Source organism: Canis lupus, chromosome X (assembly GCF_048164855.1).
Source record: "Canis lupus baileyi chromosome X, mCanLup2.hap1, whole genome shotgun sequence".
Lineage (NCBI taxonomy): Eukaryota > Metazoa > Chordata > Mammalia > Carnivora > Canidae > Canis > Canis lupus.
The window spans coordinates 84,831,824-84,850,836 of NC_132876.1; the positions used below are offsets into that span (position 1 = coordinate 84,831,824).

At 40.9% G+C, this 19,013-nt stretch overlaps 2 protein-coding genes and 1 pseudogene across 2 annotated transcripts in view; 2 read left to right on the forward strand and 1 right to left on the reverse strand.

Annotated features, from left to right (window-relative positions):
- The window catches only part of SLC9A7 (solute carrier family 9 member A7), a 148,922-nt gene extending 142,002 nt beyond the window's left edge, over window positions 1–6,920 (forward strand). The window contains exon 17 of the mRNA XM_072815820.1: window positions 186–6,920. Coding sequence (XP_072671921.1) covers window positions 186–440 — 255 coding nt within the window. The 3' untranslated portion in view covers window positions 441–6,920. The remainder of the gene's footprint in view (window positions 1–185) is intronic.
- Window positions 6,921–7,957: 1,037 nt separating this feature from the next.
- CHST7 (carbohydrate sulfotransferase 7) overlaps window positions 7,958–19,013 on the reverse strand; it is a 29,394-nt gene continuing 18,338 nt past the window's right edge. The window contains exon 2 of the mRNA XM_072815779.1: window positions 7,958–8,395. The gene's annotated coding sequence lies outside the window, so the exon portion shown is untranslated. The remainder of the gene's footprint in view (window positions 8,396–19,013) is intronic.
- LOC140627451 (COMM domain-containing protein 6 pseudogene) lies at window positions 8,377–12,112 on the forward strand (annotated as a pseudogene).

A 19,013-nucleotide genomic window follows, 5' to 3' on the forward strand; every position in this document is an offset into this window, starting at 1 on the left:
GCACCGGTGCCCTTGCCTTAAATAGCACTGGACAGGTTACTTACATCCAGGATCCACACCAGGGGCTCAAGGCAGGCATGATTCACAAGCCCCAGTTCTCAGATGAGGAGTTGAGGTTGGGGTTGGCTCCAGCCCTAGAAGCTACCAGTCTCCCATTTGTTGTTGTCATTCGTTGCACTTTGCAGAACCAAGAGCCGCTGAGAGAGGAAGACTCGGATTTCATCCTGACCGAGGGCGACCTCACCCTGACCTACGGGGGGGACAGCACAGTGACTGCAAATGGCTCCTCAGGCTCCCACACGGCCTCCACAAGCCTCGAGGGCAGTCGGAGAACAAAGAGCAGCTCCGAGGAGGTGCTGGACCGAGCCCTGGGAATGGGAGACCAGCCGGTGTCTAGCCGGGGCACGCGCCTGGTGTTCCCCCTGGAGGACAACGCGTGACTCTCCCCTCAGGGCCTGCAGCGATGGGGCGACCCACACGTGCAGTGAGGAGGCCGCAAGCCCCACGGTTGTTTGAGATGGGGCACTGACTGAGTGGAACTTGATGCTTCTATCTTCCTGAGGTCTGAAGCTATCTTAACATTTAAAATTTAACCCAAGATGCAGATGGTGGGGCTTTTATGTCTCTAACTCAAGACAAATGCAGACCTAATTCCTACTTTTTCACATAGTAGTGTGCTGTTCAGAGTCAAACAAACAAATAGCATGCTTTAATGGTCTAACTCATTCACCTGCAGTATCTGAGCAAGGTGTGGCAGGCATGGGGAGTCCTCCCAGGAGAGGCTTCCAATTGATACACAGCAGTGCCAGCCCAGCTGGCTGCAGGAATAGCAAGGCAGGGAAGAGCAGGCTGGAAGAACGATCAAGAAGGAGGCAGCTGAGATTGGACCTCCAAAGATCATGGGAAGCCCGTGGTCAATGGGACAGAACTCACGAAGATGCAATTTGAGCGGAGGCCCTAGCACAGAGGATGGTAGGACCGCGATCTCATTTCAGGCTTCTGGACCCCTTTCGCCACCTGGATTTCCAGGAGGCTGAAGATTGGAACTATATCCGTGAACATTTCAACATGGGGAAAGAATTAGCATTCCTTCTCTGGAAATCTCCAGAAAGAAGTAGCTACTGAAATGTTTAAAACCAAAGGCAAAAGCGTGTTATGCTGTTGGGCTTTTAAAATTAATCTGAGGACAGGAGAAACTGTTTAGAAACTAATGGCAAAAATCAGTCAATTCTTCAGGCTACCACATGAGTGAGCTGCCTGGCAATCGATTCATAGGACTGAGATTTCTACTGTGGGTTTAGGAATAACACCAAGATTTGTGGGATGCCTCTATCGGGATGAGAGAGCAGCAAGGAGCCTAGGAGGCAATAGGCTAGTATCCAGAGGGGGAAAAACACCACACTGCAAAAAATATTGACTGCAAAACACAAAATACAAGCTCCTGTTCTAAGGACCGAGTAGAATTCCAAACTTTGATACTAAATGCATGGGATTTCAGTGGCCATGTGAGGAATGAGAGGCAAGTCAATGGAAAATTAAGCGTTATTCAATCCCGTGGAAGGTTCCGCCTACTGTAAGATTAAGAATCCAGATGTCTTAACACTGAGTGCCATGTAGAGAAGGGTCATTTTCTTGGTATCTGGGGAGGCTCGCACCAGCTTAATGTGTGAGCATGGTTTGAAATTTAGGTTTTTAGTTTGGCTTCTTTGTGGGTGAACTGTACTACCTGCCCACACCTGGGGCCTCCCAGGTAAAATACTGAGGGAGCCCTTAGAAACCAAGTTTGGGATTCTCCCTGTGTCTCTGCTTCAGTGCTGGTATATGTGAAAACCCAATCTATAAAAAAATTGCTTTCATAAAATGTGGGCATTTTTCTTATTGTGGCAGACAAAATTGTGGCCCAGTCGAGTGCTTCCATAAATGAAACCAGCCATTTAATCTTCTTAACTCGCATTTTTAATGGTTAATATTTAGATAAGACATTATTATACTTTGCTTTTTGAATTGATGATTTGTGCAAAATGGCAAATATTATTAAGTTCAGCCATATGAAATTGCTGATATTTAACCATTTTTGAAAAAATAGAAATGGCAATTTCATATGGTTTGATATGATATAATTAAATGATTTGTAGTCCCCTCTTTCCTTTCTATGTATCCTAAAGTCCATTTTTATTTTATCATGGGCATCCATGGGCTTTGTAAGCTTGAAAAGTGAGCTAAACAACATATCTCACCCTGTAAGGCTCAGAATTACCTAGGCTAGTCAGGGACTTGAGAAAATCTCTGAGCCCAAGCCAGAGAAACAGCTTTTTTAGAGAGCCCCTGGATAGGAGGTAGTCATGTCGTGGGGTCAGAGTGCAGAGAGCGACTCCCAGGCTTGGGAGAAGGCTGGAGATGTGCACATGTGCCTATGCCCAGAACCCGCATAGGCTTTATTCAGTACAGTTACCTCAGTAATGACCAGTCATGCCTGTAAACTTGAAAGGTGAGGCGTGTGTGTGTGTGTGTGTGTGATTTGCAGAGATGGAGGGATAGGCTGGTCAGCTCTTTGGTTGGGTCTTTATAAAACCTTGTTTCTCTCTTGTGTTGCTTACTTATTTAATTTTGGAGGGAAAAAGCTAACAGAAAAACCCTGATAGGGTTCTTGAAAAAGAGCCAACCAGGTAGGACCCATCCTCTTCTCATTAAAGTCTAGGCTTTGTTGGCATTTTGGCTTTCCAAGAAGCTTTTGTCAAATTTATAAGAAATACCCTCGTGAGGGGGGGAAATAACCAGAGTTCTCCATCCTAGTCCTAAATCAATACATAGATTGTTGTGTTTTCACCAAAAGGGTCTTGTAGTCTTGACTCCAAACGTTTTATTCGGACCTACTTAAATCTAAGTAAATGGAGATTTGCCAAGATCACAATTTTGCTAGGGTTGTAGTTATTTGGTTGGATTTTTTACTCAGTGGATAGGAGTAAGTCACTGACATATGATCCTAATTTTTGTTTCCAAGATATGAAGAATAATCCTGACCTTACCAGAGATGCTAGGAAATGAGTCCATTCATCAAAATATTTCCATCTCTAGAAGCTTTATACCTTTGCTGAATGGGGAAAAGTAGGTGCCATGAAGCCCCCAAACCATCTAACTCAAGGCCAACTGTCTGCTGCCAATCTGGCATAAATCCGATTGAAACTGCTGAGTGCCTCAGATTTAACATCTTATAAACATATATGTTCTGGGTTGGAGGGGTGGATTTTGGTTCAGCAGAGCTAGCTGTTCTAGAGGACAAGTCCTCAATCCTGGCTGTGCATTAGGATTGCCTGGCTGGTTTTTTTTTGTTTTGTTTTGTTTTTTTTTTTAATTTATTTTTTATTGGTGTTCAATTTACTAACATACAGAATAACCCCCAGTGCCCGTCACCCATTCACTCCCACCCCCCGCCCTCCTCCCCTTCTACCACCCCTAGTTGGTTTTTAAAAAATACCAGTGTAAGGGCCCAATGTTCAGAGCTTCACATTCAGTAGGTTTAGAGTAGGGCCTGGCTTCAGTGCTTTATTGAGGATCTTCAGGGATTCTAGTGTGCAGCCAGGGTCAGGAGGCTTTTAGTCCACAACCTGGAGTGGACCCTATTTGGAACCTTGAAGAATAGCCTAGCAAATTAAGTTTCCTTTAATCATTAGTCCTGTGGAACAATCTGAGTGATGACCAATTAATATAGATTGGACAGCTGTGAAAGAGTTTCATGCAAATAATCTTTGCAGAACTCCAGAACATACTCCATAAAGGACAACTGAAAATGTCACACTTGAACCACCTTAGTGCATAAAAGGGAGAGAAGGGTGACTTGAGTGGATGTGTTGGGTGGGTGAGTGGGGATTAAAAACCTGTCCTCTTGGCCGCTTAAAAGAAAGAGGCTTGGTCTTAACTGAGCAGCTATCAAGTGTGAAGGTTTTGGAGAAGCTTGTCATTTTAACATAACCCAGGATGAAATGGAGTCCCCTTTGCAATTCAAGTCAGCTTTCTTTCTCATCACACGTAGCTTGTCCCCAGGTCTGAATCCCTGCTGGGCTCCGGAGGATGGGGGTGGGCCCATGTAACACCTGAGTGGAGGCCCCAGGTGAGTGGAAGCTTGTGACCACTTCCAGGTCACAAGGCAGCGGTGTTGGTAAACTTCCAGATAGGGCCAGCAGAGGGGAGGGACAGACTCCAGCCATTCCTCTTAATACTCTCTTTTGGGACTACAAGGAGACCTGAACCTTGTCTCTTCGAGAAGGAAATCTGCACTTTAGATGAGGCTGCAAAAATAGGAAGAAGGCATGTGTGATTAAATGGACTCTGCCCATCCGAGGTACTCACTGGGGCAGCTGAACAAGCAACTTGATGCCCTGCAGCCAGGTCTCACACTGCGACAGCAAATGTTTCATCAGGCAAACAGCAAGGAACTTTCAGGCTGTGTTCTTGAGACCTGAAAATGTCCTCTGTGGTTTGGTGAACAAATTAAGTCTCTTTAGAAAACGTGAAAAACGTTCTCTCAGCTGTCCATGAACATTTCAGTCTAGGGCAATTTCCTTCCAAAATAGAGGGCTGTTTCATGACACACACATGCCCTCCTGTCCAGTTATCTCTCTTTCTTTGCGGGGGAAGTCAATGTCACCGTGTCAGATACCTTAATACGAGCAGAACAATTTCTTTTATAAAAAAGATTTTATTTGAGAAAGAGAAAGCAAGAGACAGTACAGGCAGGGAGAAGGGAGAAGCAGGCTCCCCGCTGAGTAGGGAGCCCAAAGAGGGGCTCAATCCCAGGACCCTGGGACCCTGAGACAGACACTTAACCAACTGAGTCACCCAGGTGTCCCTGAACAGAACAATTTCTAAATGTAGAAACACCAGTGATGCACTGGTGGTGAGGCCACTGAGCCACTCAACGGATGAGAGAATCATCCTCTTGAACACCTAGCTGGGTACCCATGGTGAGTTCTTTTTTTTTCCCCTGGTGAGTTCTAAGAGGCATATCACAAAGCTGATTTTCCCGTCTGTTGTAAGATGTAATCTGGAACAAGGGCTTCTGGAAAGTCAGCTTGCTGATTCAATAATAATGTGACTTCTTATTCCACTTCGGCAACAGGGAACTTGGCAGGTCTCATGCACGCCTCTTGATGTTGATGCTGCAGATGAGTTAGTGTAGGAGTGAGCCTGTCACGTGCATTCAAGTGGTATCACTGAGTTCTGATCTCTTATGTTGGTCTTCAAGTGAAACTCTGGCCTACCAGTGTGAGATGCTGTACTCTGCTACAGGAAGCTGAAGGAAGTCTAGTGGCCAAGAGTTAGCAACAACCCGTCTGAATGCTGCTTTCACTCTGGCACCTGAAGAGAATTTCCACCTTTCTTAGACCCTAATAAGGACAATATACAGAGAAATGCTCCAGAAAGCAATGCTAGTCTCTAACAAGGAAAAACAAGTAGGTTCTTTGACAATCTTTTCAAAACCAGACCTGGAAATAAAACCCTTTTCCCAGTTTCAATTTTTCTAAGTAGAGCTTTCTTTTTTCTTAACTAACAAACGTGTCACCTAGCATGAGCAGAAATTGTAATGAACAAAACCAAAGTTTTTGATGTTAGTTTTATTTTTGTAAGCAGGGTAGAACCACAGCCCACATGGAACACGTAGGCAGCCAGTCGTCTGCCACATGAGCCTGGGAGAGGATGAGAAGGAAGGTCTTCCTGTCCTGCCGCATTTTGAAAAGCCCTGAGAGGCACATGGAGACCCAAGAGAGGCTGCCTTCTATTCAGGTGGCTGCCTTCTAAAAACGATTAGCAGAATTGCCAAAATGTTAGGGTCAGTGGAAAATTGCAGGGCCTGTGTATGTTGAGGAATTCAGAAAGAGGCTTGTAAACACCACAGAGCCCAGCACTTGCTGTCTGAAGCACTGAAAGAAGTGAAGACCCCCGTGCTACTGGGTGACGGTCCAACTGCCTGGACATTTGGGGTGCACTTCAGTTGCGATGATGCCAGTCATGGGCTTTGGGGAAGCAGAGGAATGACTTCCCGTTGTGTGGGTGTTAAGTCTGTGGATTTGGAATGTATCACTGAAATCACTCGTTCGAAGAGTGACTTCACAGTAGGACCACCTCCTCCTAGGTTGTCTTATCATTTTTTTACATAAAACACACCTGGTCCTTCTTACTTAGGCAGTTTCACTGTGTCCGATAAAATGATTAAATGGGAAGGCCACCAAGATTCATTTAATAGCCGAAGAGCAGTTTTTAAAAATAGTATAGGATGAATTTAACGTGAGATGACATGACCTTCCGGGGAACTTTTTAAGAGCTTACACAATGTAATTGGGGAGAATTTTGTCTTCTATTTCCATTCATCAGTAGCAAACCAGTGGTCTTACAAAGATTAATGTTATAGTATGTTATAGAAATAAACATGATATATGAAATAAAAGTATGTTTAACTGTGAAAAAGTGAAGACTTGGAGTTATCAGTAACCTTTATGTGCACTAAGGAAAACTGCAGGTAGGCCCCCAAAGTGCTACCTTTCCCTAGCATTTTATTTACTGTTTGCCTTTGTGTATATGTTTTGATTGATATTGTAAAGCTAGCTACATGTTTTCCTGCCATTGACCTATATTTAACACATTTTTCTCCAAGCTTTTTTTTTTTTTTTTTTTTTACAAAACTCAAAATAAAAAGATTAACTGGCTGAGCTAATCTTCTTTTGCATTTTAAACATATCGTCTGTTAGTAGAAGAATGCACTGTGATCCTTTTCTTGGTGTTTTCTTTCCCTCACTGAGAGGTTCTTTTCTGAGTGGAACCTATTTCTCTCTAGCTCCCTTAGACTGACAAATTAAGGCTAGCTAGCCCCTCGGATCCGGATCCGGCTCACCATCTATTTTTGTAAATAAAGTTTTATTGGACTACGCTAGGCTCCTTTATTTGCATAAGATCTGTGACTGCTTTCATGCAGAACTGAGTAGTTGTGACAGAAGCCAGCGACAATTTGCGCATAAAGCCTGGACGATTTACTGTCTGGCTTTCTTACAGGAAAGGATTTTGCCAACCCCTGATTTAGGTGCTAGAAAAACTTAAGTTTTAAAATAAGGTCTAAAAATCACAGCAACTTGGAGAGAAAATGAATGAAAATATCAGAAAGGGTGACAGAACATGAGAGACTCCTAACTCTGGGAATGAACAAGGGGTGGTGGAAGGGGAGGTGGGTGGGGGGGATGGGGTGACTGGGTGACGGGCACTGAGGGGGACACTTGAAGGGATGAGCACTGGGTGTTATATGTTGGCAAATTGAACTCCAATAAAAAACAAAAGGTTAAAAAAAATCACAGCAACAGATTTCTGAGATTTTAATGTCCCTCAGGATTAAGAGAAACACTTCAGATCTGGTCTGTATTGTGACTTCTGGCATACAAGTCGTTAACAGGCTTTGAGTGTTGCTAAGATTCTTGAACTCAATAGTTTCCTTCAGTCTTCCTATTCCCTTGTATGTAGACTAGCTTTTCCCTGAACCATGCAACTGAACTTCGCAACTGAACTTCATCATAAAAATCTGCACCCTAGCAAAACAAAACAAATCTTGTCGTTAACATGGACTGCAGAGTCATCTAATAGTATAATTACAAAGACACCAGACAGAAAAACTCGATAGCAAAAATCTGTGTCAGCTCATTAGGGTTCTCCCACCCCAGGGAAAGAAATTCCTTTTTAAAAACTGGTTTAGGGGGCAGCCTGGGTGGCTCAGCAGTTTAGCACCGCCTTCAGTCCAGGCCCTGATCCTGGAGACCAGGGATCGAGTCCCACGTCGGGCTCCCCGCATGTAGCCTGCTTCTCCCTCTGCCTGTGTCTCTGCCTCTCTGTGTCTCTCACGAAAAATAAATAAAATCTTTAAAAACTGGTTTAGGGGCAGGTGTAGGGGGAGTTCTTTGAAAAAGCCGAACGAGTCAGGTTTAAACCAATAGCACTCAGACCTTTTATTTAATATCAAGTAATTTAATCAAGATACAAAGGACTGCACTTGGCCCTTATTCACATTGATGTTTTGTTCAGACACCTGCTGCTGATGGGAAATGGTACCAAACCATGTCTCTTCTTTGTTCTGAGAACACCTTGTTGAAATGGCTCCAGCAGAGGCAGGTTCAGGCTGGGAACTAAAGTTATGGCCATAATTACCCACATCGGACTGTCACTTCCTTACTGAAAACTTCGTTTCAACCAACGTGTCGGTCATTATTTAACAGCTCGTGATATTGCTGCTCTGCAGAATTGCACAGCAGTCGGTACCCAGCCAAGTCCCAGTCTCTGACAGTGTGATAGACTGCCTCCGCAGCATGGCTTCTCCAGTGCTGGGGCAACATGCTGAGTGCCCCGGTTCACGGTGGCTGACCTGGAAGGGAAAAAACAAAGGATGTTTTCAACTTCAGAACACAGCAACCCACAGACAGGAGGCCTGCTGAACTCTGACACTATGAGGCCTCTTAACTATGAAGCCCATAATCTTCCCTTATTTAAGCTGTGTGATCCAGTGCTGGAAATCCATACCGTCAGTACCTGTCATTTCTGCTTGGTGAGGACAGGTCAGGAGAAAATGTGAGCCAAGGGATATTTTGGTGAGGAAAAAGATTGGGCACCACTGCCAGGATGACCGCGCTTTCTGCAGCTCCTGCTGTGGGGGCACCCGAGGAAGGGGACAGAATGTCCTGAGACTTGCTGGGGAGAGTGGGGGAAGAGCTGGGATCGAAGCTGTACCCTTCAGGCACTGACCACATAACCGTCCATCCTCCATGTGTGCACTGTTCACGTGGGCAAAATCAGTCATCCCAGCAACAATCAGCTGTTGTGTAAAACGGAGGCTGTGTATAAGCAACAAGTCCAGCTTTCTACCTTTGGGGCATCTGAACTTTTTTCTTCTTTCATTAAAGCCCACTGCTTGTGCAGTGCAGAGTTTGGGAAAGAAGCATCTTCAAGATGATAAAGAGTGTGCACTAAAGATCCCCATTAAAAAGCCAATTTCATAAATGCCCTGAGGCCTTCCTATGAACCTTTAATATTGTTAGTACAGGTTATCTACATAAAAGAAGAGCCACCGTGTCAAATTTCAATATAGTTTAGTTTAATATAAATCAATTTCCAAAAGGACTAACTCTGGTTCCCGATAAGATGGAATTAAGTGCATTTGTCCTTATTCCTTCCACAGAGTGTAACAAAAACCCCCAAACATGAGACATGAGACAAAGACTCTAAGGGCCCAGAAAAGAAACCAGACTGACTGCAGACCTTGGGGAATGAGGGGCAGCAGAGCTGTGAGTTCCCTCAGTTTTCTTCATGCTTCCCCCTAGATCTGGGAATAGACACTGGAGATGCCAGCACACCAGGAATGCAAATGGTCACAGACCAAAAAGCCCCAAGAAAAGCCTATTACCTCTACCCAAAGGACAGGGAAAGGGTCAGCCAAGAAGCCAGAAACCAAGCACCATACACAAACCCCACCTCCTGTCCGGAGAGCCCTAGTGGGAAGCCAGGGCTTCTAGAGTACCACCCCTCCTGATAGTAACCAGGTGGTGTACCCCTTCCTCCCCCAGCAGTGTCAGTAGAGTCCTGCTAAAACAGAAGATCTAAATAAAATTCAGAGATTCAAATGTATCCCAAATATTCAGGATATGATTTAAAAATCACATGTCAAACCAAGAATCAGGGAAATTTCAACTTGAATGAGAAAAGGTAAATGACAGATGCCAACACTGAAACAGCAAAGATTCTGAAATTATCCAAAAAGGATTTTAAGCCACTCATCAATATGCTTCAGTCAGTTAACCATTAGGAAACACACTTGAAACAATTTAAAAATAGGGGTGCCCGGGTGGCTCAGTGGTTGAGTGTCTGCCTTTGGCTCAGGTCATGATCCTGGGGTCTTGGGATCAAGTCCCCACGGGGAGCCTGCTTCTCCCTCTGCCTATTTCTCTGCCTCTCTCTCTGTGTCTCTCATGAATAAATAACATCTTTAAAAAAAAGAATTTAAAAATAGAAATTCTTGGCAAAGAAATATTAAACAAAGAACCAAATGGGAGTTGCAAAACTGTAAAGTACAATAACCAAAATTTTAAATGCTCACTGGATGGATGGGCTCCATAGCAGAATAGAGATGACAGAGTAAAGAATTAGTGAATCGGAACAAAGAGCTATAGAACTTATCTACTGTGAACAGAAAATAGAGTGAAAAAGGATGAACATAGCCTCAGGGACTTGTGGTACTACAAAAAGTGACCTATTCATTTCATCAGGGTTCCAGAAAGAGGAGGAAAAGAGACTGAAGCTAAAAAAGTACTTGAATAAATATGTCTGAAAATTTTCCCAAATTTGGCAAGAGACATAAACCTACAGATTCAAGGAGCTGAGTGAACTCCAACCAAAAACACAAAGAAATCTACACCATGATACAGTGTCCTCAAACTTCAGGGAAGACAAAGAAAAAATCTTGAAATCAACTAGAGAGAATGGATGCATTGCTTACAGAAACAATGATCTGAATGTCAGTGTATTTCATATCTGAAAACATGGAGGCCAGAGGAAGTGGCACAATGCTTTTCAAGTGCTGAAAAAAAATAATTGTCAATGCAGAGTTGTATATTCCATGATACTATCCTTCAGAAATGAAGGTGAAATAAAGACATTCTCAGGTGACAGAAAACTAAGAGAATGTGTTGCCAATAGATCTGCTGTAAAAGAACTACTAAAGGAAGTTCTTCCAACAGAAAGGAAATGGTAAAGGAAGGAAATGAAGCATCACAAATAAAGAAAGAACAGAGCAAATATAACAGACTATTCTCTTGAATTAAAAAAAAAGTTTGAGAGTTGAGGCAAAAGTTATTAACGCTATATGATACAGTTCTCAATATATATAGAAAAGAATACAAGAGGATTATAAAGGGGACAGGATAAAGGAAGCTAAATGGACATGAAGTTTGTATACTTCCACTTGAGGCAGTGAAATGTCGAGACCAGTAGATTGTGATTAGTTGCATATGTATAATCTAAAGAAAGCACTAAAATAAGCATACAAAGAAAAATACTCTGAAACACTGCAGATAAAATGAAGTTCTTAAAAATATTCATGTAACTAACAGGAAAACTAAAAGGGAAATGGGAACAATAAATAGAACAAACAAATCAAGTTTTAAAAATGGCAAATATGGGATGCCTGGGTGGCTCAGCAGTTAAGCGTCTGCCTTCAACCCAGGGTGTGATCCTGGAGACCTGGGATCAAGTCCTGCATCAGGCCCCCTGCATGGAGCCTGCTTCTCTTTCTGCTTCTGTCTGTGTTTCTGCCTCTCTCTGTGTCTCTCATGAATAAATTTTTAAAATCTTAAAAATAAATTAAATAAATAAAAATGGCAAATGTAAGCCCTATAATATCAATAATTACATTAAATATAAATGGTCTAAATTCACAAATATACAAAAAGAGACCAGCAGGATGGCTTTAAAACATGACCCAACAATATGCTGTCTACAAGAAATTCACTTTGAATATGATATAGGTGGGTTGAAAGCGAAAGGATGAAAAGAATATACCATATAAACATTAATTGAAAGGGGAGTTGCTGGTGTGAGTCCTGGACACTTGCCTGGAGAGGTCTAATGGACTGCTGCCATGTGTTAAGTGAGGTCACCAACCAGCTTAGAGGTTTTCAGCTCAAACTGTGTATGGCTATAAGCTCAGACAGTTGCAGATCACTAAGTGTCCTTATGTTACAGTGATGCTAAAAGTGGCAGATCATTCAGGCCATGTAAAGAATAAGTCCTTTGAAATGACAACTCCACAATTTCAGAATTTCTACAAGCAGTTTGGGGAAATTGCTGCAATTATTGAAACTGTGTGAAAACTGTTTACTTTGATAAATTGCTATCATCATTCTAAAATCATGGGCTTCACTTTCTGCAACAAAACTGCATAAGGGGGCAGCCTGGGTGGCTCAGCAGTTTAGCGCCACCTTCAGCGCAGGGCCTGATCCTGGAGACCCAGGATCGAGTCCCACGTCGGGCTCCCTGCATGGAGCCTCCTTCTCCCTCTGCCTGTCTCTCTCTCTCTCTCTCTCTCATGAATAAATAAAATCTTTTTTTAAAAAAACTACATAAGGACCAAAGGATATATATTGAATGAAAATTGCATTTTGGTCTTTCAATTTTTTATTTTATTTTTTTAAGATTTTATTTATTTATTTATTCATGAGAGACATAGAAAGAGAGTGAGAGAGAGGCAGAGACCCAGGCAGAGGGAGAAGCAGGCTCCATGCAAGGAGCTCGATGTGGGACTCAATCCCAGAACCCAGGATCACGCTCTGAGCCACCCAGGCATTCCTCCATTTTTTACATAATAGTCAGAAAAACAGGAATTAGGGGTGATCAATGCACAACTTTCTGAATGTACTAAGAGCCATTGAATCAAACACTTTAAATGATGAACTCTGTGGTATGTGAATTACATCTCAATTTAAAAATTAAAAAAAAAAAAGAGGTGCCTAGGTGGCTCAGTTGGTTGAGTGTCTGACTCTTGATTTTGGTTCAGGTCATGATCTAAGGGTTGTGAGATCAAGCGCTGCATCAGGCTCTGTGCTGGGCATGGAGCCTGCTTAAGATTCTTGAACTCCCTCTCTTTCTGCCCACCTCCCCACCCCTCATGCTCTCTCTCTCTAAAAAAAATCGGTAAAAAGAAGAGTGGTTATATTAATATCAGATAAACTTTGGAGCAAAGAAAATTACCTGAGACAACAAAGGACAGTACATAATGATAAAAGTTTCAGCCCACCAACAAGACATAGCAATCCAAAATGTGGATGTATGCAGCAAACAACAGAACTTCACATTTTTGAAGCAAACCTGAAAGAACAGAAAGGAGAAGTAGACCTGTTCACATTTATACTTGGAAACTTCAATACCTCTCTCAACAATTGATAGAATTACCAGTCAGAAAATCAACAATGATATAAGGAACTAAATAATACCATCAAGCAAACAAGACTGAATTGATATTTGTACAACACTCTACCTAATAACAATAGAAACACATTCTTTTAAAAAAAAAAGATTGTATTTTTTTATTGATAGAGACAGAGAAAGAGCATGAGCAGGGGAGGGGGAGAGGGAGAGGAAGATGCTGGCTCCCCACTGAGCAGGGAGCCCAACATAGGGCTCAATCCTAGGACCCTGAGATCATGACCTGAGCCAAAGGCAGACACTTAACTGAGCCACCCAGGCACCCCTGAAACACATTCTTTTTTTTTAGTGTTATGTTTATAGTTTTTTTTAATAATAAATTTATTTTTTATTGGTGTTCAATTTGCCAACATACAGAATAACACCCAGTGCTCATCCCGTCAAGTGCCCCGCCTCAGTGCCCGCCAACCAGTCACCCCCCACCCCCCGCCCTCCTCCCCTTCCACCACCCCTAGTTAGTTTCCCAGAGTTAGGAGTCTTCCATGTTCTGTCTCCCTTTCTGATATTTCCTACCCATTTCTTCTCCCTTCCCCTCTATTATTTATATTCCCCAAATGAATGAGACCATATAATGTTTGTCCTTCTCCAATTAACTTATTTCACTCAGCATAATACCCTCCAGTTCCATCCACTTCGAAGCAAATGGTGGGTATTTGTCATTTCTAATGGCTGAGTAATATTCCATTGAAACACATTCTTTTTAAGCACGCATGGAATATTCACAACATAGGCCAGATCCTGGTTCATAAAACAAACCTGAATAGATTTAAAAGAATTAAAATAACACAGAATGTGTTCACTAATGATGGAATCAAACTAAGAATCTATATCAGAAAGATATCAGGAAATTCTCCAGATCCTTGAAAATGAGAATTCTAAATAATCCATGGAATATTAAACAACAACAATATGTCGAATTAAAATGAATATGCAACATATCAAAATTTGTGAGACACAACCAAATCAGTGCTGAGAGTGAAATTTATAGTATTAGATGTTTACACTGCAAATGATGTAAGGTCTCACATCAATATTCTAAAAACCCACCTCCAGAAACTAGAAGATAAAAGTAAACACAAATCAAGCAGAGGGAAACAAGAACAGAAATCAGTAAAATTGAAAACAGAAAAACAACAGAGAAAAATCATTGGAACAAAAACCTGGTTCTAAAAAAAGATTAAGAATTGGATAAACCTCTACCAAGGCTAAAAATAAAGAGAAGACAAATTACTAATATCAGCAATGAAACAGGATCCCACTACAGAATTCACAGACATTAAAAGGATAAAAAACACTAAGAATAATTCTACATACATAAATTTGACAACTCAGGTGAAATGGACCAATTCCTCAAAAAGCACAAACTACCATAATTCATCCAATATGAAGTAGATAATTTGACGTTTTATCTATTTAAAAATTGAAATAATCATTAAAAGACTCCCAAAAACTAAATCTTCAGGCCCATATACTTTCAATGGAGAATTCTACCAAATATTTAAAGTAGAATTACCACTAATTCTACATAGTCTCTTCCACAAAATTATGAGGCCAGTATTACCTGATACCAAAACTAGACAAATGCCCAAAAAACCCCAGTATCTCTCATGAACTTAGATGTGAAAATCCTCAACAAAGTATCAGTAAATCATATTCAACAATATGTGGAAAAATTTATATATCACGACTAAGTGGGGTTTATTCCAGGATGAAAACTGGCTTAGTTTCAATAATCATGAAATCCACCATGTTAACAAGCTAAGGAAGAAAAATCACATAATCCTATCAACTGATGCAGAAAAGGCATTTCCATCCATTAAAGATACTTAACATCTGGTTCATGATAAAAATTCTCAGCAAACTAGGAATAGAGGGAAACTGCCTCAACTTGATTTTTAAAAATTCTACATAAACCTACATATAACCTCATTCTTTATGGTAAAAGACTGAATGACTTCCCCCCTAAGATCAGAAACAAGGCAAAAGATGTCTGCACTTGCCATTCTTATTCAGCATAATACTAGAAGTCCTAGCCAATGAAATAAGGTAAGAAAAGGAAATAAAAGCCATAGTGACTAGAAAGGAAAAAATAAAACTGTCCCTATTTGCAAATGATATGCTTATATACATAGAAAATCCCAAGGAATACACACACACACACAACTAACAAATAAATTCAGTAAGTTTGCAGGATACAAGATCAATATTAAATATCTACTTGATTTATATATACCAAAAATGAACATTTTAAAACCAAATCTTAAAACTCATACTATTTACAATCACTGAAAATAAATGAAATATTTAGATATAAATATAATAAAACAAGTAAATGACTTGTAGGCTAAACTACAAAATACCAGTAAAAGAAATTAAACAAGATCTGAATAAAAAGAGACACTTAACCATGTTCATGTATTGGAGGACTCAACAATAAAGATGTCTAAATCCCCCTAAATTAACCTATATAGAGATTTTAGAAAATTCCTATCAGATTCCATCAATGCTTTTTGTAGATATAGACAACATTATTCTAAAATTTACATGGTAAGGCAAAGAAACTAGAATACCTAAAAACCTTTCTGGAAAAGAATAAAGTAGGAATAATCATTCTATTCAGTGTTAAGATAGATATAACCACATTAATCAGAATAGTGTGGTATTGGTGGAAGGACAGACTCATAGATCAGTGGAGCAGTAAAAACCCAGAAACAGACCTACATATGTGTATGGCTAACTGATTTTTGACAAAAAATAAAAAAGCAATTTATCGGAGGAATGATCATCTTTTCAGTAAATGGTGCTGAAACAGACCAACCACAGGCAAAAACTAACCCTTTACCTAAACCTCACACTTTAAACAAAACCTAACACAAAATGAACCATAGAATTAAATGTAGATATAGATAAGCTTATCCTAAAATGTATAAGGAAAGACAAAAATATAAAATATCAGAAAGCACAGGAGAAAATCTTCAGGACCCTAGGGCTGGGCAAAGAGTTCTTAGACACTGCAGCAAATGCACAATCCACAAGAGAAAAATTGTTAAGTTGGACTTCATCAAAATTTACAAACTTTTGGCTTGCAAAAGATCTTGTTAATATGATATAAACACAAAATAAGATACAGACTGGGAGAAAATACTTGCAACCACATATTTACCAAAGGGCTTTTATCTAGAATATATAAATAACTCAAAATGCAAGAGCAAAACACAAAGAATCCAATTAGGAAATGGGCAAAACACCTCAACCAACATTTCACCAAAGAGGAGATCTGGACAGCAAGTAAGCACACAAAAGATGTTCAATGTCACTAGCCACTGGGATAATGCAAATTAAAAACCACAAGGACAATAACCACTACATACCTAACAGAACAGCTAAAGTACAACACAGTAACAATGCCAAATCCTGGTGAGGCTGCACAGAAATCTGATCTCTCATACACTGCCGTTGGGAATGTCAAATGGTTTAGCCACTCTGACAAAGTCTGGTAGTTTATTATAAAAAGCAAACATACATTTACCATATGATCTAACAATTGCACTCCTGGGCATTCATCTCAGAGAAAGGAAATGTAATGTCCACACAAAAACCTATACACCAATATTTCATAGCAGCTTTATTTATAATAGTTAAAAACTGGAAACAATCCAAATGTCCTTCAGTGGGTTAATGGTTAAACAAACTGTGGTACATCCATACCGTGGAATACTACTCAGCAATGAAAACGAAAGAACTATTGATACACATGACAACCTGGTGCCCCTCCAGTGAATTCTGCTGAGAATAAACAATCTCAAAAGATCACATATTGCATGATTCCATCTATATAGCGATTTTGAAATTACATCTAGAGATGAACAGATTAATGTTTGCCATGGAAAGGTGGGATGAGGTGGGGTATATGGTTATAAAGGGGTAGCCCAAGAGATTTTCTTTATGCTGATGGAACAGTTCTGTGTTGATTGTGGTAATATTCACACATATCTACATGAGATCAAAGTACACAGGTCCATGTACTCACATACACACAAAAGGAGTATGTGTAACAACAGAGGCCTATAGATTGTACTAATGTCAACTTCCTGGTGTTGATAGTGACCTACGGGAAATATGTGACCCCTGGGAAAAGCTGGGTGAAGGATACGCTGGACCTCCCTGTACTGTTTTTGCAACTTCCTAGGAGTCTACAATTATTTCAAAATAAAAAAATTCCCTCTGCCAACTGTTTCTTTGTGCAGTGTGTCTACCTCTCCATTTGAGTTGTCTTAAAGACCCAGAAACAATGTAGCAGTAATTCACCAAGTGCTAAATGTTGCCTGGTCAGATCACCTGTCCTAACAAATATCCTGTTTATGGACACAGTACCAGCCCCACCTCTGGACCCAAAAGCACTCTTTAAATCCTTTTATTAAAAATCTTTTTAAAAATTTATTTTCTCTACCTGTAAGTTGCTTTTCACTCAAGTTCAAATTTTTTATCAAATCGCTGGCAGTACAAGGTGGGAAGAGGGGAGCTCTGAAAGCTCTGTGACTGCCTCTCTGGAGTCTTTGAAGAGCCATTCTGAAGCCCAGCTAATCCAGGCTGGGCAGTCCTCGGTGTACCAAAAGCAACCTTATAAGGCCCTTTCCTTCTTCACACTGCAAATGGGTTCCTGTCCTCCTATACTTCCTGAAGGTTACCGAACCGGGGGCAGGGGTGCTTACATACCTTCCAGTCCTGATGTCTACCTCCATGGAGCCCATAGCCCCCAAGTAGGACCTTAAAAACCTATCAGTTAATTTCCTAACATTTTCCCATTATTTTGGGTTGTGGGTTTTTGGGTTGGTTTTTGTTTGTTCGTTTCTGTTTTTGTTTTTGTTTCTTTGAGAGTGAGCACTCGAGTAGGGGTGGGTGGGAGAGGGAGAGAGAAAGAATCTTAAGCACACTCCCCACTGAGTGCAAAGCCTGCAATGGCTCAATCTCATAACCCTGAGATCATGACCTGAGCTAGAAATGAAGAGCTGGACACTCAACCAACTAAACCTTGTGTTTAAAACATAAACATATCCAGGACGCCTGGGTGGCTCAGTGGTTGAGTATCTGCCTTTGGCTCAAGGCATGATCCCAGGTCCAGGGATCAAGTCCCACAGCAGGCTCCCTGCAAGGAGCTGGCTTTTCCCTCTGCCTATGTCTCTGCCTCTCTGTGTATGTCTCCCATGAATAAGTAAACAAAATCTTTAAAAAATAATTAAAAATATAAAACAGCAACATATCCATGAGTTCTTAATGTGATGGTTCCCTCAATTCTTAAGCACCAGTGTCTTAGATACAGGATTAAAATTTTAATTCATTCCAGATTTCACTCTTTGTAATACTTTGGGGCCCTATTCATTTGAAGCTATGAAATATTCAATTTTGTGTGCAAATTTAAAAACCAAACACTCAGTTTATCAGCAAGCTTCAGTGACCAAGTACCTAGCACTGCCCTTTTTATCCCTCAGGTGCTGGATGTTTGACAATTAAGAATTAAATTTGAAGCTACTAACACATCTTGGTTAAAACGATTCCCATTTACCCAGAATCTGGAGAAAATAAAAATGTTTGCTACTGCCTGCAGCACCTGAAATGAGTGTAGAGCCTTCTGGATATTCTGAAGACAAAATTATTTAAAGACCTATCCTGGGCTCTCTATTCTGTTCTATTGATTTAGGTGTCTCCAGTGCCATACTGCTTTGATTACTATAGCTTTGTCGTATACTCTATACTCTTCTTTTTCAAGACTGCTTTGGCTATTCAGGGTCCTTTCAGGTTCCATACAGATTTTAGGATCATTTGTTCTAGTTCTGTGAAAAATGCTATTTGTCAAAGAAGACATAAAGACAACCAACCAACACCTGAAAAGATGCTCAAGGGGTGTCTGGGGGGTGCAGTTGGTTAAGCGTCCAACTCTTGGTTTAGCCTCAGATCATGATCTCAGGGTTCTGAGATCAAACCCCACATCTGGCTCTGCACTCAGTGCAGTC